The sequence below is a fragment of the Octopus sinensis genome, linkage group LG6 (assembly GCF_006345805.1).
Source record: "Octopus sinensis linkage group LG6, ASM634580v1, whole genome shotgun sequence".
NCBI lineage: Eukaryota > Metazoa > Mollusca > Cephalopoda > Octopoda > Octopodidae > Octopus > Octopus sinensis.
In genome coordinates, this window is record NC_043002.1 from 36471292 (window position 1) to 36498234 (window position 26943).

The 26943-nt window shown below is 36.0% G+C and overlaps 1 protein-coding gene across 2 annotated transcripts in view; it reads right to left on the minus strand.

The window, feature by feature from the left end:
* Window positions 1-26943, minus strand: part of LOC115212905 (multidrug resistance-associated protein 1-like) — a 102912-nt gene that overhangs the window by 20569 nt on the left and 55400 nt on the right. For both annotated transcript variants that reach the window (XM_036503837.1, XM_029781721.2), the window contains exons 17-25: window positions 26592-26768; window positions 24745-24912; window positions 22272-22470; window positions 19969-20020; window positions 18540-18678; window positions 17521-17743; window positions 16003-16313; window positions 4918-5117; window positions 217-343 (exon numbers count right to left, since the gene is read on the minus strand). In XM_036503837.1, the coding sequence (XP_036359730.1) occupies window positions 217-343; window positions 4918-5117; window positions 16003-16313; window positions 17521-17743; window positions 18540-18678; window positions 19969-20020; window positions 22272-22470; window positions 24745-24912; window positions 26592-26768 (1596 nt within the window). The remainder of the gene's footprint in view (window positions 1-216; window positions 344-4917; window positions 5118-16002; window positions 16314-17520; window positions 17744-18539; window positions 18679-19968; window positions 20021-22271; window positions 22471-24744; window positions 24913-26591; window positions 26769-26943) is intronic.

The window sequence follows — 26943 nt, forward strand, 5'->3', positions numbered from 1 at the left end:
CCTGAAACAAGTAAACGAAAAAAGAATATTCCCATTGATTGGTTTTATTAATTTGATAGTTATCATCTTGGTACCCTCACCTCTGTTATCACTGCCGTGTCACTCAGTTATCTCTGATTTCACTTTCAGTCGATCTAGAGAGGCTATGACTAGAATAACAAGACAGAACCCCACTCCCACCAAAAAGAACCCATAACTTGTTTTAGATTTACTTACACTGAGAGCGTATGTTATAGCAAGTCCAACACTGCCAGGAGTGAGTGAATCTCGGTTGGTTACAGAAAAGACAGCAGAAAAGAATACAATCAGATCACTCATAAATCCAGTTCTAAAAGCCAGCCACCTAGAAAAATAAAGAAGAAAAGGTAAAGAACAAACATGTCAGCAAGGGAGACCTTAGATGGTCATTTGACTTGTGAGAAACAGCAGTCAAATCTCTCTCAGTTCACACAGTACCATTCAGAAAAAAAGATATACTGATGGATAATTTAGTTCTTGATACATTATGGCTAAAGTTCAAGAGATAAGATGGTGACAAGTGGATTGTCTTTGATCATAATTCGGCTCAGCTGGTGCTGATTTGGTACTAAACACTATCATCACATTACCACAAGAAAAAAAAAAGGAAAAGAAAGAAACAACCAATGGCTATCAGTTTGCAACCACATTATTTTGGTAACAGCAGAGAGTAGCGGATTTAGGATGAAGATGCCCTAGTGGGATTTGAACTCAGAATAAAAAGAGCCAGAACAAATACTGTAAGACAATTTTGCCAACCAACTGCCCTAATAAAAGTTCATAAAAGTAAAAATACTAATTGTTTCTAACATAGGTACAAGGTTGGAATTTGAGGGGAAGGAGTTAAGTCAAATTAAACTGAATCCAGTATTTGATTGCTATTTTATTTTATCAATCATAGGTGAGGATAAAAGACAAAGTTGATCATAGTGGGATTTGAACTCAGAATGCAAAGAGCTGGAAGAAGTGCCATTAAGCATTTTTTTGAGCATCGCAATGATTTTGCCATTTGATGCTGCTGTTGATCATAATAACAATCATCATCATCATCGTTTAACGTCCGTTTTCCATGCTAGCATGGGTTGGACGGTTCAACTGGGGTCTGGGAAGCCAGGAGGCTGCACCAGGCCCAGTCTGATCTGGCAGTGTTTCTACAGCTGGATGCCCTTCCTAACGCCAACCACTCCGAGAGTGTAGTGAGTGCTTTTTATGTGCCACCTGCCATGGTCAGATGGTGCTTTTTACGTGCCACCGGCATGGAGGCCAGTTGGAGCGGCGCTGGCAACGGCCACGTTCGGACGGTTCTCTTACGTGCCACCGGCACTGGTATCTCAGCTACAATTTCCATTGATGTTGAAAGATTTCGATTTTCACTTTCACTTGCCTCAACAGGTCTTCACAAGTAGGGTTTGTGTCACAAGAAGGAACGGTATACATAAGTGGGCTGGCTACGTCCCAGGTAGAGGCCATGGGTTATGGTCTCACTTGTCCTGCCGGGTCTTCCCACGCACAGCATACTTCCAAAGGTCTCAGTCTCTGGTCATTTCCTCGGTGAGACCTAAAGTTCGAAGGTCGTTCTTCACCACCTCGTCCCAGGTTTTCCTGGGTCTACCTCTTCCACAGGTTCCCTCAACCGCCAGGGTGTGGCACTTTTTCACACAACAATCTTCATCCATTCTCGCTACATGACCATACCAGCGCAAACGTCTCTCTTGCACACCACAATTGATGCTTCTTAGGTCCAACTTTTCTCTCAAGGTACTTACACTCTGTCGAGTATGAACACTGACATTACACATCCATCGGAGCATACTGGTTTCATTTCTTGCGAGCTTACGCATATCCTCAGCAGTCATGGCCCATGTTTCACTGCCATGTAGCATGGCTGTTCGTACACATGCGTCATACACTCTGCCTTTTGTCACCAGCAGAGGTAAGAGCTCTCTGAACTTTGCCCAGGCTATTCTTACTCTAGCAGTTACACTTTCAGCACACCCGCCCCCGCTACTGACTTGGTCGCCTAGGTAACGGAAGCTATCAACTACTTCTAGTTTTTCTCCCTGGAATGTGGCGGAAGTTGGTCTCAGAGCACTTTCAGTGTTTATTGCTCCTGAGCATCTGCCACATACAAAAACTATCTTCCCAGTTAGCCTTCCTTTGACATTACTGCACCTCCTATGTGTCCATAGCTTACACTTGGTGCATCTTATAGAGTTTCTACCTACGCCTTTTCTACAGATTGAGCAGGGCCATCTACCTGAAGGCGTTTGTGATTTGCCTGCCTTCCTACATATTAAGACTTTGGTTTTAGCTAGGTTGATTTTAAGGCCCTTCGATTCTAATCCTTGTCTCCACACTTGAAACTTTGTCTCTAGTTCTGATAGTGACTCAGCAATTAGAGCAAGGTCATCAGCATATAGGAGCTCCCAGGGACATCCTGTCTTGAATTCCTCCGTTATTGCCTGGAGGACTATGATAAATAGGAGGGGGCTGAGGACTGAACCTTGGTGGACCCCTACCTCTACTTTGAATTCTTTAGTGTACTCGTCGCCAACCCTCACCTTACTTACAGCATCTCTGTACATGGCTTGCACAGCTCTCACTAACCATTCAAGAATAATAATAATAATCCTTTCTACTATAGGCACAAAGCTTAAAATTTTGGGGGAGGACTAGTTGATTACATTGACCCCAGTGCATAGCTGGTACATATTTCATTGACCCCAGTGAAATTTTAACTCAGAACGTAAGGACGAAAGAAATGCCACAAAGCATTTTGCTTGGCATGCTAACAATTCTGTCAGCTTGCCACCCTCCTCCTCCTGCTGCCGCTCTTTTCTATCAGAGACACAAGGCTTGAAATTCTAGTGGAGGGGAAAGTCAATAACACTGACCTCAGCACTCAGCTGGTACCTATTTTATTGACTTGCAAAAAGATGAACGGCAAAGCCAAACTTGGTGGAATATGAGCTTTGAATGAATGGGTGGATGAAATGCCCCCAAGCACTTTGTTCCATGTGCTAACAGTACTGCCAGCTAGCTACCTTAAATAATAATAATAACTCTATAGGTACAAGGCCTAAAATTTCAGAGTTGAGGGTGCTAATTGATTACATTAACCCCAATGTTCAACTGGTACTTATTTTATCACTCCTGAAAGGATGAAAGCAAAGTCAACCGTAGCACAATTTGAACTTAGAATATAAACACATGAAATGGCATTAAGCATTTTGTTTGTTGTGCTGACAATTTTGCCAGCTCTTGACCTTAATAATCCTTTCTACTATAGGCACAAGGCCTGAAATTTCAGGGGAGGAGACTAGTTGATTACATCAACTCAGTGCTCAACTGGTACTTATTTTATCAACCCCAAAAGGATGAAAGGCAAAGTCAACCATGGTGGAATTTCAACTAAGAATGTAAAGATGGATGAAATGATAAGAATTTCGCCCAGTGTGCTTATGATTCTGCCAGCTCACTGTCTTTTGTTGTAATAATAATAATAATAAGAAGAAGGAGGAGGAAGTGCAAAAAATCGTGTTAACTGGAATGGCTCATGTACTGAGAAGAGCATTATCGCTGTGAAAACAACATCCATTCATGAATTTAGTTATTTATTAATTTTTTTAAATACATATTTTACCTGTGAATTTGCGAGTGTAATCTGGGAATGCATACAATGAGCTTCTTTGCCCTAGGTGTATGGAAAACACTCGGCGAGAAACGCAAGAAGATTTGTAAAAAGAAGGGAAAAAAAAAATAATAGCAGTGGCTCTCATGGCTTCTGATCTTAACTGACTGGAAGTGTTATCATGTACATTATTTTGTCTTGCTATAAAAGATGGGCTACAGCAAATATTCTGCTCAATACCACAGATTTGCTAGTCAGTTGTTTAACCTTAACCAGTTGACCATGTCCCTTAGTGGCTGACGATATGTGCATCTCTGACCATAAGCAGAAGTAGTGGGGGAGGATCATAGCTGTGCACTGAAAGGAATTCTTGGAGGTTTGGATAATTCACCTTTGGAAACATGGGTGGTTTGTTCAACATCCTTAAACAATCCTTATCCAAAGACCTTTTGAGCAGGATCGGTTACTTGACCAGAAGACCAGCAAGGTCATGCACTGTTTATCTTGATATGAGATCACCATGTCGCGCACATATGATTGTGATGCATGTACCTTGTGTACCCTGATCAGATGGGTAGTCATGATGGGTATACTGGGCTTCGTATATTTTACTCCAGTGTCACTTTGATGGCATGCACTGCTCTTTCACTCAATAATAATAAATGCCCTTATAAGTACTAAGCAGTGACTCTCATGGCTCCTGATTTTAACTGATTGGAAGTGTTATCATGTACACTGTTTTGTCTTGGTATAAAAGATGGGCTACAGCAAATATTCTGCTCTCAATACCACAGATTTGCCTGCTAGTTGTTTGATCATAACTAGTTGAGCATGTTCCTTAGTGGCTGATGATATGTGCATCTCTGATTATGAGCAGAAGTAGTGTGGGAGCACAATAGCCATGTATTGAGAGGAATACTTTGGAGTTTGAATAATTCATCTCTGGAAACATGGGTGTTTCGTTCAACATCCTTAACAACTCTTATTTAGAGACCTTTTGAGTGAGATGGGCTACTCAACATGAAAATTCTAACTGGGCCTCACTTGCAAGGTCATGTGGCTGTTTATTTCAATATCAGGTCATCATGTTGTGTACATATGGTTGTGATGAATGTGCCTGGGTTACCCTTATCAGATGGGTAGTTGTGATGGGTATAATACGAGGTTTCATATATTTTACCCCAGTTACTCTGATGGCATGCACTGCTTTCTCACTCAATAACAACAACAATAATAATAATAATAATATATAGAGAAGATAAAATTACCTGTTAATGACTAAGCTAGGATAATAAGTTATGTTGTAATCATCAACTCGCTTTTCAGACTCTTTGATGAAGTCATTTTGTTTGTTGAAGGCTCGGATTGATGTAGCTCCTGACACAGTTTCTCCAAAATGAGAAAATATCGGTGATCGGTTGACTGACTCTAACCGTTTTAATTGACGTGAGGTAGCAATGTAAACACGCTGTATCAAGGCAAAGAAATATATTAATAATTAGCAAAGTTTTTTTAATCTGTTTTATAATCATGTGGACAAAAAGACAAAAATATAAACAAAACATCCTCTACTTCTTCCACTCACTTTTGGTACCCCTATTCTACCCATTCCTAGCCACCATGTACATCTAAGGTCTACACTGACACCTCATCACCTATTTCCTGCTCTCCCCATCCTCCCCTCAACAAAAAAACCTGCTTTGCTCTGGCCTTTTTCTCTCATATTTTACTCCTCTCTACACCTTATCCTCCTAGTATAAAGTTTGCCTTCCCCTGTGCACACTGTAAAGTGGTTGGCATTAGGAAGGGCATCCAGCTGTAGAAATCTTGCAAATAGACACTGGAACAGGATGTAGTCCTTGAGCCCATTGGATCCTGTTAGCCATTTAAACTATGCCAGCAAAGAACTGCATATACATGCACAAAAAGAATAACAAAACTAGTAATTATTTGGCTTCTAATAAATTGTTATATACCTAAGGATTATTAACAGAGATTATATGCTAATATCTTTTGTGTTTTATAGCTTCAGGTCATCTTTAATCAAGCAGACCCATGACAGTAGGAACATGGTTCTCAGAGGCTTTAGAAATTCTGTATTAATACTTGAACAGCTTGAAAAATATGTCATTCACAATTTTTTTGAGGCAAAATCTCAAAACAAATAATTTTATGATAAAGTGACAACTTGTAAATTTATATCAACAATATGAGTGAACAATATTTAAGTTTGAGAAAATTAAAATTTACTTGTGGGACCCATGAATAATGGAATTAAAGGTAAACCTATTGGGTTATTTCTGAAAACTTTATCCAAAAAACCTGAAAGTGTAGTCTGTGCTGTGTCTGAATGGAAAGATTGTCGCTCATCTGCTACTCATTGAAATTGGAATATGACGGTTACCTAATGAACTTTATATACTTTATGCACAATTTTATAGATTTAATACACAGCACTCATAAAATAAATATTTACTCTTATTTTCCCATTTTCCCATAAAGAAAAAAATATCTCATACATATGATACAACCTTTAGTTAAATTGCATATATCTGCCATGTAAATAAGCTTGAATATTTCATGGAATTGCACTTATGTGCCTGTGTTAAGTGAACAATGATGTAAAAAACTTAGTTCAATTAAGACAAAAAACAAACAAACACTTTTCACTATCCAATCACCACCACCATCATCATCTCCCTACCTCTCTGCCTTTCTTTAACCTCACCATCAGAACATCACCCCTCTGTTAAAATTATATTTTAAACTCCCCTCTTCTACTTTCAACTTACTTTTTTAACCACATAATAAATATTACTTTCCCCCTACCTCATGTCATAGATGCTTTTCTCTCCCTCTTTCTTTCTCACATTCCACCTTATCCTCTTTTTCTCTCTCCCCTTTCCCTTCAACTAATCACGTGAAAGCGTTACAATTACATTCCCTATACCTCATGCCATGGACACTTCTCTCGCCCTCTTTTTCTCTAGTTACATGAAAACGTTACCCATGGGCTAAGTAAAGCAATGACAAGCAGAATTATTATAAGATGAGTATAAATCCAGCACCAATGAATTAGAATGTTATATAATCATGTTTCTTACTTAGTGTGAAAACTGTTTTAACAAGGATCTTAAATTGATTTAGCAAACAACTTTATCAATTACAAAGACAAGATTTAGTAAAATTATTATGTTAACCATTACATTTTAGCAACTTGAAGCAAAAACAAAAAACAAATCTAGATTATTTTATGAATTCAAGAACACTTTATGAGAAAATATTCGTATTATATGTATGATGTAAGTGAAAGTGCTAAGTGTGATTATCTATATATCTTATATTTTACTATCATTGAAAGTGAAATAATTTAGACTAATTTATGAGAAAAGATTTTAAACCTTTTATATAGCAACTCCTGTCTGAGGCCACCCACACTTAAGATTTTATATTTGAATGAAAATGTTGCATGAAGGATAGCATGATATCAGTTTGTCAACATCAACATAACAAATACCAATATATGAAGTTAGATATTTTGCTGAACTCCCAAAGTCTTGATTATATCGATATATAAGAAATAGTGTACATGTTAGAAATTTAATCATGAAATGGTTAAGCTGATATGCCTATGAGTCCTAAACAGTCTATAAGAAACACACGAAATATTTCAATTCTTTTCACACAATGGCTTTACAGCATCCTGCACATCTGCTGGAAAAACAAGATCCTGGGCAATGAAGTGCAATAAGTACAGTAAGCCAATATTCCAATCTTGTACATCCTCTTGTAAAGACTGAGGTGAGATGGCCTGGGCATATCATTACATACCAAAACATCTCATCCCAAAGCGGTTTCTCTATTGCAAATTTTGTGAGGGAAAACACTGTTGTGGCAGGCAAAAGAAGTGGTTCAAGGATTACATAAAAGTATCTCTAAAAGACTTCACCATTGTAGTTGACATTTGAGAGCAGCTGATGGTCCAAAGCTGATGCAACTGGTGCAGCCTGATTTACACTGAGGCCCAAGCAGCAGAAAACACAAGAACTGCTGCTTCTGAGAAGTGTCACTCAACAAAGCTAGAACTATAAGTACTCTGAGTGTTGCATGTTCCCATAAAAGCCCTCAATGTGGAGGAAGATTCCTGGCCAGGATAGGGATCATCAGTCACATCTAGACTCACTAGACTAGATATACAAGCTAATCAAAGCTGTCACCTTTGACAATGAAGGACAAACCACAAAGAAGCCAATCAATATATATTAAAGAAAGAGAATACAGGGTGAAACACCAATGACAGTGATGATTATTACCATAATATAGAATATAAGAAGTCTTAGATTAGAAAATTTGAGAAACGAACAGAGATCTTTTACAAATGTTAGGAACTTGTGAAATATGCAGAATGGCTCTCCAGACCTCAGTCAAACCATCCAACCCATACCAGCATGGAAAACAGACATTAAACGATGATGATGATGATTATGAACCAGGCAGAAAACTGAATATGTTTGCTCATTGCAAATAGCCACCAACTAAAAAAAAGTAGAAAGATCTCTGGTAATATGAGAGAAAAAAATCCCTTTAAGGAAACCAGACACACTGGTGTAGAGAGATAGTGATGTGAGTCGTCTTGGACTAAAAGGTTGCAGAGTGTCCAGATGACTTACTGGAAAGAGAATATAATGGTAATATATAATAGTTAAACATTAAAAAAATCAAGTTTATGTACTAACTGTATCTATAATGCCAGTCTCTGCACTGATAACTAAATTCAATATGCCTCTCAGTTAAACAATATTTGTGAAGTGTAAGGTATGATATCAAAATACACCAAAGCTCAACATATTTAGTATGTGAGACTTGACTGTAACTATACTAAACAACAATATAAAGTTTTATGAAAGACAAACTGGTACATGCATGGCTGTGTGGTAAAGAAGTTTGCTTCTCAATTATGTGTTTTTGGGTTCAGCCCTGTAGTGAGGGTCCTTGAGCTGACCCATGTTTTGCAAGTGGAATTGGTAGATGAAAACTATGAGGAAATCTATTGTGTAAATGTGAGTGTGTTTTCATTAACACTATCTGAACAAACTAGTGACATTGTTTACATTCTCCAGTAAACTAAAGGCCTTTTGTTCAATCAATTTTGACAGGTGAGGACCAATAGAATGAAAAAATACCATTCTTGGGAAAATAAAATAAAGGTTCACAACAAAAAGAGCATCCAACTGTAGAAAATTTGCTTCACTAAGTCTTGCCTAACTCATGCCAGCATGGAAAAAGTAAGAAGAAAAACAGCAACAACAACAAAAAAAAAAAACTTCAAAGAAACGAGCAAAATAAAGTTATAGTGAATGTAGAAATTGTGATACTGTATAGCAGTGAGAGCAGTAAATAGATATAAGTTTAACTTGTGAGAAAAGCCAGTGCAAAAGAGTTGAAAAAGCATGCAGCTATATTACCAAAGGCATTGGTTACTGTATGCATCCAGGAGAAATAAGTATAAGAGTTATAGATATGCAACAATATAAATCATACATGCTGAGTGAAGAAATGTAGGCTGATGTTCAAAGTGGCTAAAATTGATCTGAATATATTAATCTCTCATACATGCTAACACAAGATTGAAATGTGAAGGAAAGAGGCTGAGAGTATATTAATAGTCGTGTGTAATGCATGCTAACATAGATACTGCTTCAGATGCCGATCAGTATGTAGCCGTTATGAGCTAGCAAAGAATTCAGAAGACATATGACATGTTATGTCATGCAGGTCATAGAATTCATGAAATTATTTCAGAATTAATATGAGCCTATTTTGATCAGTGAAGATATTTCAATAAATATAATGTTGTATAAAAAATACTTCGCTCAATGATTGATTTTGAGTTCAATTCTTTGCGGCACTTCCCCTCTCTCCTCGCTTGTGCTCACCATCTGCTGTACCCCACTACCTCCCTATTATTCCTGTTGAATGTCTTCCCCACAACATATCCACTTAACCACCCCTCCCTCTATCTCTGTCCACTCACTACATTCCCTCTGCCTCCCACTCACCTTGTCCAATCCTTGGTCTCACTTCACTTATATTCACTCCCCTGTAATTTGAGTGTATCCCCCATCACATCTTCCCCATCTACTAAGGCATCCATGTATTTCCTTTATTGCAAGACATTTATTTCTGTCCCTCTACTCATACTGCAACTTCTCATCAAGCACCAAGCCACCTTTCCCAATTCTAGTTAGCCCACCCAATAGCTTAAGGGGGTCTTGTCATGTAAATTATTTGGTGGCCTCACTGTTGCTAGTGCCACGTAAAAAGCGCTCAGTACACCTGTAAAATGTTTGGTATTAGGAAGGGCATCAGGCCATAGAAACCATGTTTAATCAAACAGTGGAGCTTGGTGCAGTCTTCTGACTAGGCAGCTCCTGTCAAACCAAACAACCCATGCCAGTATGGAAAACAGATGCTAAGTGATGATGATGTAGCATTCATATTCATAAATGATAAAAAATATGCTCTAGTAAAATACTATAGTCAATCCAATTGGCAATACTATATTTTGGGGGCATAAAAACAGTACCCGGCCAAAAAGTATAAATCATGTAATGGATGCTTAAGAAAAAATATTTGATGATAAAACTATACTGCTACAAACTGTTACTTATATAAAGCAGTTTGGAAAAGCAGATGTTAAAACAATGACTTTTCTTGCAAATTATTTGGAAACCCCACTGGTGCCAGGCCCACAAAAAAGCACCCAGTATACTCCATAAAGTGGTTCATGTTAGAAAGGGCATCCAGTCATAGAAATCATGCCAAAACAGGCAGCAGGCCTTACCATGACCCTCTAGCTTGCCAGCTCTTGTCAAACTGTCCAACCTATGGAAAATGGTCATTAAATAACAATGATGATTATATATATATTTGTACCTAAATTTGAGTTCTATATTTGTTAAGATGGATACTTTGAAACAGGTAATATTTTATTAATCATTCTCTAAAATATATTTCTGTGCCTTTTCCAACTTTATTTACTTTTTTTAACTCTAATTTTTGATTTGTATGGACTCTTAACCATTATTCATCTATATATATATGTGTGTGTATGTATATATATCCCAAGATTAAGAGAAGAGAGGTGCTTGAGTAATGTGGGCCTGGTCAGCCATCAAAGAGCTCACAAAAATTGACTCATGGTAAATTGTGATATGGCTATTGTGCACAACAGAACATGTGCAACCTGCGAAAAGGTGTGCCTCTCAGTTGGAGGATTGAAAAGGCATGTCAAAGGAGTTCATACTATGGCACCTGTTCCTTCTGCCAGCCAGCACTGCTGTGCATTGTGCAATAGAATGTGCAAATCTTTTGCTGGGCTCAAGTCATAGGAGGGCCTCACATTACATCAACAATGACTCATTTCAGTGATTCTTTCTGGCAATGGTTTTGCTCATATACAAGAAAGCAGCTAAGATATATATATATATAACTGATTGTTATTTTCTTCTCATGTATTGATTTAATGGAAAGGATATAGAACACTCACATCCTAGAGCTTAATTCTTTAACATTATAAAGCTAAAATTAGTTCTCTGGTTTAAAATATATTATGTAATATTTGTAGAAACCTCTATAATCTCAAAGTTTCAATGCTGGTTTAATATTTCTGTAGATTTATTTTCAGCAAATAAGAAGGTAATAGATTTTAAAAAAAAACTAGCAACGCAACAGGTGATGAATTGTTTTAAAGTAGCTAAACTGAGATTTCTGATACCATTAGACTATAATTAATACTGTGGTTCTAAATTTATTTTATGCATAAACGATAATTTTTAAACTTCATTATGTTTTCATTGGAACTTGTATATACATATAAGCACAATCTTTAAGAAATACATTTTTAATTAAAATGTAATACAAGTATATAGTTACCTTGACATATATGAACATTATGCCTACAATAGGCACAATTGAAATGACAAGAGGAGTATTTATAGAGAGGATTAGAAAAGTGAAAGCACCCGTTATTATTGTATTTAGCATGGAGCGAATAGTAAACGGAATGACATTGTCAACATCATCCATGTCAAATGAGAAGCGATTTATAATTCGGCCGACTGGAATAGCATCGAAAGCAGATAAAGGAAGGTGCAAGATGTTTTCAAGCAGTTTATCAAACACACCACATGAAGCGTGCATACCAGAGTAAGCCATTAAGAGTGCAGCTATCATGCTCATCGCATCTGCATAACAAAACAATAAAGAACAAAATAAAATAATAAAAATACTAAACAAAAATAAGAAAAAAAAACAACAAAGTAAAAATTAAGTAAAATATCTATCATGTTTACTCCAGGTTTGATAAAAGTTAATAAAATTGTTAAGAATTAATAAAATTAAGTAAAATATTACTCTTAAAACAATTTTTATAATTAAAATTTTTCTTTAATTGGTTTCCACAAGAAACACACTTGGTTTATTTACTTATTTTGTTTTTTATGGTAGGTGACTGAAGTTGATATGAAGTGAAGATATCTCTTAGGTTAATGAAGAGGTTCTGCTGAAAGTATCATGGCAAACATAACTTAGCATGCCCCACTAAATAAGGGCATCTACTTGTAAAGTCTCCAGGTAAAACTTCAGAAACACAACCAAATATGCAAAAGAGCCAGCACAGGCAAATATGGTAGCCATTAAGTATACAGTGTACAATCAGTGTACAATCTGTCCTGGCATGCAGTAGTAGATTTAAGACTTAGAATGATAATGATGCAAATGAGAAGAAAGAGTAGGTTAATATATTTTCATTTGTATTAAATTTTTTCTTGTAAATTTTCTGTGATATTACAACAGTTGAAAAGGTTGTGTGGCATTATTATTTTAGCACAATTTTAGTTTATTATTTTCTCCCTTTTAGCAGGTTTAGAAGATTGCAGAAACTTTTAGAATACTTAACTGTTTAAATGCCTGATATGCATTGTTAATATGATTACGCAATTTCCAGACTAATAATGTTTGCCATGATACTAATAATCTATCCTAGGTTTCAATAACTGATTATCATCAGATGTATGATTCCTAGGTTTGTACATAGTACTATATGGGTTTTGAGAAAGGAAACTTGAATTTCTGATGTAAGGATAATTATGTGCTTATGCATCAATGATTTTTGTGGTTAAGGGTGTTATTGCTCTTAATTTGGAAATGAATGGTGCTAATTTGAATCTAGCCTGTTATCATTTTAATTAGTTTATTTAATTAGAAATATGCATTATCCAAGGGAATAGCATACTAGCAGCGGTTAGTTTTGAATGCATAATCTACTACTTTAAGCGCTTAGAATATGTGTAATAGGCCAAACATCTTTTTATGATAGTAATCATTATCATCTAAATTATAAAAAGGAAGAGAATTAATAAACACTATTATTTTAGTGTCCTCCCACCACTGGGTATGACTTAAAACAGTATCCAGTAGTGGAACCCTGGAACTGGAGTTCTAGGGTTTGAGTGAATGTGAAACCACCTCCTAGCCATTATTGTTTCCAGGTCTACTCTGACCCTGAGTAATATCTGCTAGGGTCCCAGCTCAGAGTTAATTAGCATGTAAACCACTGGGAGTGAAGGATTCCTAGTTGTAGGAACTTCCCTCTAGAAGGTAAACACATATTAAAAAAACCTGAAGTGCAGTTGGTTTCTGGTTCCTCTGTTGTTCCACTAGTTTTAGAACTGATTATGTTGAAAAGTGGGTTCAATGCTATGTCATTCGTTATCCATTTATTACAAATTCATGCACAGAAATTTTTGGGCTCCCAGAACGTTTGCACAGAATTACTTAGGAAGTGGTCTTAGCCATGAGTTGACTTCTGTCTGTCTGTCTATATATATATATATATATATATATAAGCTGAACTAACTTAATGTTTAGAAAAGTTTGTTTTATCATTATTATTGCCATTTTAATTGTTATTATTACTTTTTAAAGATAATGCAAACAAAATATATAAAAAAAGAAAAAGAGTGAAAACTGAAAGAAATAAACAAAAAACAAATAAAAGAGAAATAAAACTAAAATTTAAAAAATATAAAAATGTTAATAAGAAATAAAACATGAAAATATAAAAGAATAAAAAGTCAATACAATTTAACATACAAATAAAATAAAACTAAAGAAAATTGCTTAATGGTGTATATATATGTATGTATATCACATGCTGCAAAGAGGAGAGAGAATTAGAAGCACTGGTTATTGAGAGAAGAAAATGTAGATATTCCAAGAGATCTGTTATAGGAAAAGATAAGTAATTATATTAAAAGTACAAATTAGTAATTGCTCCTAAAGAGGGAGAAAGAATAAAAAAAGAAGAGAAAAGTAAAAGTCAAAGAAAGCATATAACTACTTATATAAAGCTTCATTAATTAATGTTTATAAACAAGGCTTTAAGTGTCATTGCAGTTTGACCCCCTGGCATTCAGATTACTCTGTTAAATGTAATGCTTATTTATTCACATTATTTTGAAGTAATCATGCATTATCTCACAGCTCTGAGGTTTCATTATGTTTGTATATTTTTAGAATGACATTGTAGGGTAAGGGTGAGTGGCAGATAAGGCCAGTTTGAATATAAAACAGGTAGAATATTTGGGCTGGATATGGCTGGTTTGAATGCCAAAGGGTCAAAGCTGAAAGCTGTTTGTTATTGAGTCAAACATTAATTGAAGACAACAGACAGTGTAGTTATATCACATCAAAAGTGCAAGTGATGGAACAAAAAAATGCTTAGATTTTACTGGAAATGAAACCAAACGACAACTTAATAGCTAATGTAAAATGTGCTTGATGATACAGAATGTATGTGTGGGTGCTAAAACAGAGAGGTGGAAAAAAAAGTGATACTACTATTGCTGTAGAAAGAAATGATAAAACTCAATTAAGATGATATGATTGCAATCCTCTCTTCTCTTTGCCATAATCTTAGAAAAAATACTAGCAAACTATAAAAAATACTACAAAAATAGTTATGCTTGAGTCGTTAATAAGCTTTTCTTAAAAATGAATATGTGCTTCATATTAATTGGACTACATTAATTATCAATAAAAGATGCACAATTTTGAAACATTCCACTGATTAACAAAAGCTTCAAATACTGTCATATTGTCCAACTCATGCCAGCAAGGAAAAAGGCTGTTAAATGATGAGAGACTTAAAACTGCTATTGATATAGAAAGTAAATCTGGCTATATTGGTGACTCGACAACAAATCCATGTCTAATAGGATTTTTGAAATATCATAAGGACATAAAGCAACAATACTTTATTAAAGTTTTAATAATTTGGTGTTCATAAGTGAATAACAACAAATAAACCCCAAGTTTCTGGTGTTCTGATGAAGATATTTAACTACAGTATCTTTTAAGACCTGAAAATTTTCATTAAATTACATAAAAGGAACAATGATAAGGGACCAGATAAAAAAATAAATCTTAAGTAATTCTAATTTTCTAAAAGCTACCATCCTCACAATTCCATTTGTAATTAAATGAAAATATAAGTGTGAATTACTGATAAAGTGAGTTAATTTTCACAGTAAAAATCAAACTAAAGACAAGCACAAAACAGCAAGGATAGCATGATTTAATGACTAAAATAAAGCAACATGCTTGTCAGAGAGAAAGAGAAAAGAAGCAAATAGCATTACAACTAATTCCTATTATTTCATTTTCTTTCCTAATGGTATATATATATATCTACATAGGAAGAGATATTTACACAACAAATAATATTTTCATTTCTTTTGTTATTTAATTTAATTACCATTAGTATACTGGAAAAATGTGCAAATTATTTTCTCTCTAGGCTATGATAAGGTGTTTAAACTTCAAGCTGAAATCTCTAAAAATTGTACAAAAACAAGTGGTTGTTGTAGTAAAACAAACTTGGACATTTAGTTTTAAAAATGCTGGTAACAGGTGGTGATATACATTGATGGTATGAGTGGAATCAGTTTAGCAAGATTGTTAGTCCAGGTAAAATATATAGGTAATTTAACAAAATAAAATCTTCATTTTGTGACATGTATATCTAGTGCATAACTAAACGAGCAGACTTTGGACCACTAAGAATACAAAGTTTGTGTTACAACTTTGTGACAAATTGCATATGAGATTTTTGATAAAATAAGATTTTATAGAGTGAAACCAAGAGAGAGAAAGACTGTTTTGAATAGGGGGAATAAGCCTACCTAATTCCAACGATAAACTATGCAATACATATTTTTAAAAAAATAGTATATTTTTTTTAAAGAATAAATTTTAGAAAAATTCAAAGATACAAAAAAATGCTATCAAACCTGAACTATGAAGTATAAGATGAAGAGAGGGATGCAGACAACTATAAAAATAGGTGTATTGAGTATAATAACGATGGGTACAGAAACAATCCTGAGTAAACACATGATACATGATTCAATGTTTTCAACCAAACGGAAATCCAGGACTTCTACATCCTTTCCAAACCGATTGAGGAGTCGGCCCACAGGTGTCTGATCAAAGAAGGCCATTGGAGAGAAAAGAACATTGGAAAGTATGTTTTCGTGGAGGAAGCCTGCAGCTCGTAGGCAACCAACAAATAAAAGCAGATCAGCTATCACTACTGCAATACCTGCAAGAAATAAAACAACATAGTAAAGTTTATAAAAAGAAGTATTGAATTTCTTCTGTTCAAGAATGGGAACAGAGTTAAAAATATATGCCAACATCGAGCAATCCCAGATATTAATTCTGTTAATGAAAGAGGTAGCTGACAAAGATTTAAGATTCTCTATTGGAAGCTGCTGAGGAAAACATGTGATAGATACTCTTCTGGAATAATGAACAGGAATGAATCTTGTTTGAATGAACAGGAACACAAGCATTCTTTTACATTAAAAAAAAAAAAAATTTTAACCCAGAACCCCCCTACCACCAGTAGTAGAATCATGTAGAAAAATAAAGTAAACCAACTGTGCCATAAGATGACAAATATACTGTTGACAATCAGTTTCAAAATAATTGGCTATATGAATATATTAAGTTGGTGAATTGGCAGAGTTGCTTGAGAGTGTGTAAAACAAAATACTTTGTGGTATTTGCTCTGGTTTTCCGCAATCTGAGTTCATATGTCACTAACATCATATTTGCCTTTCATCCTTTTGGGATCAATAAAATAAAGTACCATTCCAAGATGGTAGATTAGCAAAACTGCTAAAGTAGCAGATGAGGGCCTTTGTAATACATGTTTTGGTTTTTTGTGTTCTTTTTCCTTAAACAGTAGATTTAATCTGTCGCCTAGTTAAACACTGATTGGTCCTTGGGTGCAAGCATTTGGACATCTCCAGTTTGAGGTTAAGTTTCTCCTTTCTTACAATCAGTCTCAGAAACTCTGAAAAAGCTGAGATCATAGGGCTGTTCTTTTCTCTCTGACTAAACAGAAAAATTACATACAGTGTGATGTTTTGCACTAGTAAAAAATATTTTGTGAAGATCATACAATTTTGGAAATTATGAATATTGACATTTTGAGCAAAGCTGTTTGCTGGGGTGAGAGAAAAAGAGAGAGAGAGGGGGAGGGAGAGAAAGAGAGACCTTTTATTTTCTTTCCAAGAAAGTCTTTGCATGAAATAGGAGTCTTAACTTCCCATTCCAATTTATGAACAATATTTACAGCTACCAAGAATTATTGTTTACATCAAACTAAAATATTTGGGGAAAACTAAATTAAAATGTAATAAGAGAACAACAATATCTTTAAAGACATTTCTGTTTTATCCATCGATGCTGTCAGTCTTTAACATGGAAAAAAAGAGAAATAATAAAAAATTCAAACTTACTCTGGCTAATCCCCAACACACCATAAACACTAAGTCTCAAATCTCTTTGGGAAGTGTCAATTGTACCATTTTGTGGAATAAGCAAGGCATCATTGCTCCATTCACTGAGCCAAATGTTTGAATAAATGTTGAGTGCACCAACCATGAAAAATGTGACTAAAGTTACTAACATAAATTTGGCACCGACAAATTTAGCATAGGCTAAAAACACTGACAATTTCACCTGAAAGAAAGAAAAAAAAGAAAATCTTTAATTAGAAATTGAAGGAAACTTTCACAAGGATGACTATATGCTTAAGAAGTTTGCTTTGCAATCGCATAGTCTTGGGTGCAGTTCCACTGCATGGCACCATGAGCAAGTGTCTTCTACTATAGCTCTGAACTGACCCATGCCTTGTGAGTGAATTTGGTAGCTAGAAACTGTATAGAAGTCTGTCATGTATATGTGTACATACACACATGTGTGCGCATATCCTCTTCACCACCCTTAGTCCACAACTGCTAAGTTAGTGGTTCTGCAACCCCACCCACTCCACTTCATTTATAAGAAGACACAAAATAGAGATTGCATCTGTATAGTTATTCTTTCTTTGCCATAGTGTTGGATAAGTTTACAAAGTTTAAAAATCATCTTAATTTTATTAAACATGGGCAATTTGTCCACCCCTCTTCAATCCTCAAATTTTTTTAAGAGGTATTCGTCCACACCTCATGATGAACACTACACAATGTGCAATATCATCTTTGTTATTCTATCAAAGCAACATGACTAGATGGCATTTTATGTTGTCCTGAACCAATAAATATCTTGCAACAGGTCTGCTTAAGGTTACAACTAGTTAGGTTTTGTTTCACCGTTATAAAAAACAAAACTTCTTTAATGATACTGCATTGAAGTTACATTCATATCTACATCAAAATATTTTGGCCTGTGAAAATGTGTATTTATATAGTAAATTTAAATTTTCAGCATGCTTCAATCTTGACCACTGAGAGGAAAGAAAAAATATGCGACTCACATTTCCTGTCATTGTTGCTTCTTTCTCGATTAATTTATCTTTTGGAGTAGACTGGTCTTTTTCAGCAAGTTCAAAGGCATTCTCTGATTTCAAAGACATCACTGGTGAGCCCATTTTCCCATCCTCTTGACCATGCCATCTGAAAAGTATATTTATATATATATATATACACACACACACACACAAAGCTTGTGAGTGAATTTGGTACACAGATACAGTGGATGCCCATCACATATATGTGTGTCTGTGTATGTGCTTACCCTCCACCACCACTTGACAACCAGTGTTGGCTTGTTTATACCTCTGTAACTTAGCTCTTCAGCAAAAGAGACTGATAAAATAAGTACCAGACTTTAAAAAAATAAGTACTGGGGTCAAGTTGTTTGACTAAATCCTTCAAGGTGGTGCTGTAATATGGCCACAATCCAATGACCGAAGCAAGTAAAATATAAAAGATGTATTTTATCTCAAACTAGTTTAACTAACATTTCCATCCGAGTCTTCTTTTATTTTAAAAATAGTTGAGTGCGTTTTGAGGGAGATTGGCTAACATTCCTAACATGACATACAACCATATAAGAGTGCCCTAGTTAGCATTAAGAAAAAGACTTGCTGGGATATGTTGAACGGACTTCAACAGATATACCTCTATGAATCTTCATCCAACATATAGATTCTTAACAACAAAGTATTAGAGATGTAACCTTTAAAACAAGCATGTGGAGTAAGAGAAATAGTGACTAATCTACAATGTACACTAAACAGCCCACTAATTTACATAAGTCAGTAGATGGATGGGTGAAAGCAAATACTAGACAGAAGTGAACCAATTCACCAATCTGGGCAGTGTTGTAAGTAGCACTAGTAATGTGGAACTTGACAGACTACAGGATTGGAAAGGCAGTAGCAGTGTTCCAGCATATGTATTCCATCTGGGCAGCCTCAAACATCAGCAATGACCAGTAATTTCATCTGTATAACCCCTTTGCTCTATGCCAGTGAGACTTAGAAGAGCACAGTATGGACGGAAAGAAAATTTAATGTATTTCATCAATGGTGCCACAGGATCTTTCTGTGGTACTTTTGAGGCTACAAGTGGGACTGTGTTACAAACGATGCTACTGGTGGGACTGTTACTAATGAGGGAATTCTGAGAAGAGTTCATACAAAAGATTGTAACAGAGCACCGATTCCACCTGGCTGGACACATTCTTCACCCAGCTGATCAGCAACACTCAAAAACAGCTGTGACTTGGGCACTACCTGATGGCAGGCATAAAGAGAACAGTATAAAAACACATGGTAGTGGACATTATAAGATGACCTGAAAATAGTCAACATTATGTGGAATGGCTGTGCAAGAGTAGCACAGGAGGACTGGAAGCTGAAGCCAAGAGAACAAATACAGAAATAGCAGCATAGACTTTACCTTCTACGAACTTCAGGCACAATTTCCTCAAGTGAAGAATGAATATCATCATCTACAGAAAAATTTGAAATTATTACTTTCATTTAGGAAAGATATATAAAAAAAATGTATGCAAATAAATGAATGTATCTCTCTCTCTCTCTCATATCATCATCATTTAACGTCCGTTCTCCATGCTAGCATGGGTTGGACGGTTCGACCGGGGATCTGGGAAGCCAGAAGGCTGCACCAGGCCCAGTCTGATCTGGCAGTGTTTTTACAGCTGGATGCCCTTCCTAACGCCAACCACTCCGAGAGTGTAGTGGGTGCTTTTTACGTGCCAGGCGAGGCTGGCAATGGCATATATATATATATATATATATATATACACACACACACACACACATGTACTCAAATACATGTGTACACATATATGTTCATCAACAATTTATTTTAAATGTGAAAAAAAACAACAGCACACCTCTACAGTCTACAGCATTAACCATATGGTCTTGGGTTCAGTCCCACTGTGCAGCACCTTAGGCAAGTGTCTTAAATTATAGCTCTGAGCCAACCAATGCCTTGTGAGTGAATTTGGTAGATGGAACATGTATATGTGTGTGTGTGTGTATGTATATCATCATCATCATCATCATCATCATCGTTTAACGTCCACTTTGGACGATTTTGACTGAGGGCTGGTGAACCAGATGGCCACACCAGACTCCAATTTTGATCTGGCATGGTTTCTACAGCTGGATGCCCTTCCTAATGCCAACCACTCCGAGAGTGTAGTGGGTGCTTTTTACATGCCACCGGCACAGAGCCAGTCAGGCGATACTGGCAATGACCTCGCTCGAATCTTTTTACACATGCCACCGGCACAAGTGCCAGTAAGACGGTGTTGGTAACGATCACACTTGAATAGTGCCCTTTTATGTGCCACCAGCACACACACACATCCATATTTACAGGAGCAGATGTGGCTGTGTGTCAAGAAGTTTGCTTCCCAACCACATAGTTCAGTCCACTGCATAACACCTTGGGCAAGTGACTTCTATTATAGCCTTGGGTCAACCAAAGCCTTGCAAGTAGATATGGTATCCAGAAACTGAAAGAATCTTATCATATATCATCATCATCATCATCATCATCGTTTAGCATCCGCTTTCCATGCTAGCATGGGTTGGATGGTTCAACTGGGGTCTGGGAAGCCAGAAGGCTGCACCAGGCCCAGTTTGATCTGGCAATGTTTCTACGGCTGGATGCCCTTCCTAACACCAACCACTCCATGAGTGTAGTATATATATATATATATATATATATATATATATATATATATATATATATGTGTGTGTGTGTGTGTGTGTGTGTATGTCCCATACCACTGCTTGACAACTGGTGTTGGTTTGATTATATCACCATAACTTAGCAGTTCAGCAAAATAGACTGACAGAAAAAGTACCAGGTTAAAAAAAAAAAAGTATTGGGAGCTATTCATTCAAATAAAAATTATTCAAAATGATGCTCCAGCATGCTTGCAGTCTAATGACTGAAACTAGTAAAAGATAAAAGAAAGTTAATAATATTTTGCGTGTGTATCTTTGTATTTATCTCACCAGTGTTCAACAACAGGTGTTGGTTTCTTTACATCCCTGTAACTTTGCAATTCAGCAAAAGAGGCCAATATAAGTAATAGACTAATAAAAATTAGTACTGGGGTTGATTTGTTCAAATATGCCCTTCAAGGCAGTACCCCATCATGGTTGCAATTCAATGACTGAAATAAGTAAATGATAACAGATAGATTTTTTAAATTTAATATAAAGATAATGAAGGAGAATTTAAGAGAGAAATTATCATCATCATCGTTTAACGTCCGTTTTCCATGTTAGCATGGGTTGGACGGTTCGACTGGGTCTGGGAAGCCAGGAGGCTGCACCAGGCTCCAGTCTGATCTGGCAGTGTTTCTACAGCTGGATGCCCTTTCTAACACCAACCACTCCATGAGTGTAGTGGGTGCTTTTTACGTGCCAGGGGAGGCTAGCAACAGCCATGATCGGTTGGTGCATTTTACGTGCCACCGGCACAGAAATGTATTTGAATAAAGTTTCCAAAATCATGGCATTGAACCCAGATGTAAATATTTTCTTAGACAATTTCTTAGCATTAAAAACAAGCCCCTTACTGAAAATATAAACAACAACAAGAATTTGGAAATCTAAACATTTGAAAAGAAAGAATTATAAAGTTCTATGGTTTAATGATTCTTTGAGGACTGAATAAATTTCAGAAGGAGAAAAAAAAAGAAAGAAGATACTGACCTGTTTCTTGTTCTTCACTAGCTTCATTTCCAGTTTGCTTCTGTTCTGTTAAATAATTTTGCAAGAATTCTGAGAATTCCCCTTTATGACCAAGAAGTTCTTGAAATGTTCCTCTCTCACTGATCTGGCCATCTTTCATTACAATAATCATGTCCATATGTTCAAGGTAGTTGATATTATGGGTTACTAGTATTCGTGTCTAAGAGGCAGAGAGGGAAAGAGAAACAAATATATATATATATGCTAATGTTGAATAGTGAGAATGAGTGCTCAACACTGCATTGGTAGATAAATATTTTTTATTTGTGGATTAAGAAGCCAATGATTTCATGTGAAGAGATCTTCACAATTGTTCCAGCATAGCATATGGAATCTTGGTTGGTACTCATCTCCATTTTAGATGAGAATACACAAGGTTACATGAGACTGACGTCTGCTTTCCATGCTGGCATGGGTTGGATGGTTTGACAGGACTGGAAAGCCAGGAAGCTGCACTAGGATCCAGCCTGTCCTGGCAAGGTTTCTACAGCTGGATGCCTTCCTAAAACCAACCACTCCGAGAGTGTAGTGGGTGCTCTTTATATGCCACCAGCATGGAAGCTAGTCAGGCAGCACTGGCATCGACCAAGCTTGGATGGTGCTTTTTATGTGCCACCGGTACTGGCATCGACTATGCTCGAATGGTGCTTTTTATGTTCCACTGGCACTGGCCACGCTTGAATGGTGCTTTTTACTTGCCACTGGCGCAGGTGCCAGTCAGGTGGCACTAGCATCGGCCATGGATTTTGAAATAAATACACATCAGTTTTTTGGATATCAATAATATATGTACATTATACATTAAAGACATACACCCCATGAACTTAGGCTGGATTCCCTAATCACACAGTTTTATATGCATAACACATTTAGGACATCACATGAGTAACAAGAAAAAGTATATCTATATAAATCTATGAACTCGCAATTCCATGGACGAAGTCTAGCTTCTAAAACCTATGAAATCCCATAAATAATTATATGCATGTACTCATATTGTAGGGTGTATGTGTGTGTGTGTATACATGTATCTTTTATATATGTGTATGTATGTGTACATATATGTATATATTTATAAATATGGACATGTATGAATGTTTCTTACATAAGAAAATTAAAGAATTAATCTATGGTGAACAATTTCTTGCAAAATTCCAGGGCTAGTGCAAGGGAAAATAACAATTAAGATATTCTTATAAGTTACCTCCTGCGATCTGTGTATTTATTACAATGTCCTGTTCAGTCTCATGTAACCTCATGAATTCTCATTGAAAATGGAGACAAGTACCAACACTTCCATGTAGTACACTTGAACAATTGAGAAGATATCTTTGCATGAAACCATTGGTTGCATTGATAACCCACAAATAAAGTGCATGTGTGTATATATATATATATGTGTGTATATATATATATATATATATATATAATTGATAGAAAAGAAAACAAAGAATAGAATATTTAGCCCAATATTGATTTATATATACTTTTGTATTGTTCGTTTTTAGACATATCATAATCATCATCATTTAACATTTTTTATCATCATCGTTTAACGTCTGCTTTCCATGCTAGCATGGACGATTTGACTGAGGTCTGGCGAACCAGATGGCTGCACCAGACTCCAATCTGATCTGGCAAAGTTTCTACAGCTGGATGCCCTTCCTAATGCCAACCACTCCGTGAGTGTAGTCAGTGCTTTTTACGTCCCACTGGCACGAGGGCCAGTCAGGCGGTACTGGCAACGGCCATGCTCAAATGGTGCTTTTTATGTGCCACCTGCACATATATATATAATTGAAGAAGTTAGTTTTGTGTTGAACACTCAGTCCTCTGGTAATGTGTCACATACTGGATAAACTTTATTTTGATAGTAACTTTACTAACAAACAGAATATCATTATGCATATTGAGAATTATTAACATACAAGATTCCTCTTTGACCTAATAAGCAATGAAAGTGGTTGCTGCAAAAGCATAACAGCCAGAGAAAGAATGGGATGGTAAAAATTCAGGGAACTACTATTTCTCTTCACAATGAAGGTACTCTTTCTGAGAGTGAAGGTGTAGATTGAACAATGCTTCTGTATAAAGCACAATTTGAGATCAATAAAACAGTACCAGAGTGAAACAAGTATCGGAAGTGGATTTGATATCAATCAGCCCTTTAGCATTCAGATTACTCTGCCAAATGTAATGCTTATTTATTCATATTGTTTTGAATTAATCATGGCTCATCTCATAGCTTCAAGATTTTAATGGTGTGACATTGTAAGGTTGGTGTAAAAGACAAAATCTGGATAATTTGAACATAAAGCTTAAAGAATATTTGGGGTGGATATGGTCAGTTTAAATGCTAAAGTGTTAAAACACTTGAAAGTTCTCCAGCATAGCTAGAGCTCAATGACCAAGACTAGCAAAAGAGGACACTTACTTTATTACTTAGAATTCCATTGGGTCCAATAACTTTTTCAAAAAGGTGTTTACCAACATGAGAATCAACAGCACTAAGAGGATCATCTAATAAATAAACATCGGCTTCCTGGTATACAGCTCTGGCTAGGCTGACACGCTGTTTCTGACCACCACTAAGATTTATACCCTTTGAACAGAAGAAAATTATAGCAAACACATTAAAAATATCTCTTTTAAATTAACTTACATAAAGAACTTGAATTTATACATACACAATAAAATTTGTAATCATGTGTAACTAAGTAGATGCAGTTTATATATTTTACATAGACATTATATATATATATAAAGGGGTACTGAAAAGTTCCTGGCTTTAAAGGTTTTGTGAAAGGTTTGGTTGGAGACCCAAACTTTTAAGTTTTTTAACAGGGCTTAGAAAAACTGATGGACTGCTGTAATAAGTGTGTGAATCTGAGAGGGGAATATGCTGAATAAAATCATAATTAACTGATCCTCCTGTATCTTTTTTTACCCAAAGCCAAGAACTTTTCAGCACCCCTATATATATAAGTTTATAGGAATCACATAGATGAAAGTCAACAGCTCAGCATTCAGCATACAATTGGCTTATGTAGATCACTTTGATGTGGTAGTCATGTGCCTGATGTGGAGGTAAATATCTTTATAATATGATATAGTACACATTTGATTTGGTGGATATCTTACTTCTGAAACGTGTATTGCACTGAACTGCAATTGTTTATTCTTTTACACACACACACACAACACACACATATATATATATATATATAGAAGAGAAAAAAAATTGCCAAGTTTGTAGGTACCAGATAACTAAATGACTCATTCTGTGATTATTCTGTCACTGGGATAGTACTCAGTCCACAGCTAAAACACTTGCATTTCAATGACTCAGTCTACCAGACCATGACTAAGTTCTCTAAGAATAGAATTTTATTGGTGTAAACTATGTTGGTTTTCAGTGGATCTCACTTGTATAGCCAAAAGTAACACGGCAACGCACAATTAGAAGCTGTTGTACACGAGGATTTATTTTTATCTTTTACTTGTTTCAGTCACTGAACTGCAGTCATGTTGAAGCATTGCTTTGAAGGATTTTTAATCAAAGAAATCATCCTCAGTATTTAAGTTTTTAATCTTTGTACTTATTCTATCAGTCTCTTTTGCCAAGCCATTAAGTTACAGGGATGTAAACAAACCAACACCTGTTATCAAGTGGTGGGGAGAAACAAACACAGACATACACACACATATATACACCACAAGTTTCCACAGTCTCCATCAACCAAACTTACTCACAGGACACTTGTCAGCTCAGGGCTATAGCAGAAGTCACTTGCCCAAGGTGTCACTCAGTGGGATTTGCTTGTGTGACAATGATGCTCATTTTACAACCATTATGTTATGAATGGAGAAACATATACACACACATAAACACATATATACATGTATACACACACACACACAGAGAACAGGCTTTCTTTTTAGTTTTCATCTACCAAATCCACTCACGAGCTTTTGATCAGCTGAAGGCTATAAGAGAAGACACTTGCCCAAGGTGCTGCAATGGGACTGAAAGGAAGGTGCAAACTCTCATCCTTGGTCATGCAAGAGATTGGGAGGGTTGGCTTGAGGTGGGAGGATGCCCAAAATTGGGTGAGTTGGCGAGATGGTGTGAGAGCGGTTGCTGTAAGAGTGAGGTAGATCTGGCCATTCCTGTTAACGGGGACAAACCTGGATTTAAAATATTAGACATTGATCATTCATCATCATCATTCAAATCCATAAAACATCTAAGACAATTATCATAAAAACAAAATACACTACCTTTTCACCAATTTCAGTTTGATCACCAGCAGGTAGTATTTTTAAATCTGTATGAAGTGCACAGGAATTGATGATTTTAGTGTAAAAAGACTGATGATACTGTTTCCCAAACAAGATATTATTCTGCAAGGTATCGTTTTGAATCCAAGCTTGCTGTGCTACATAAGCCACATTACTCTGGAGGGAAGATAAACAAATCATTGCTACAACCATTGTATCAGGTATTACTTACAACACAATCAAAGGTATAACAATTAGTTAATAGAAATACATAAATTAAAAGAGTGAAATAACTACACAATACCAGGTTTATTCAAACTGTTGGAATCTTTTGGCTCAATAATTGCAGTTG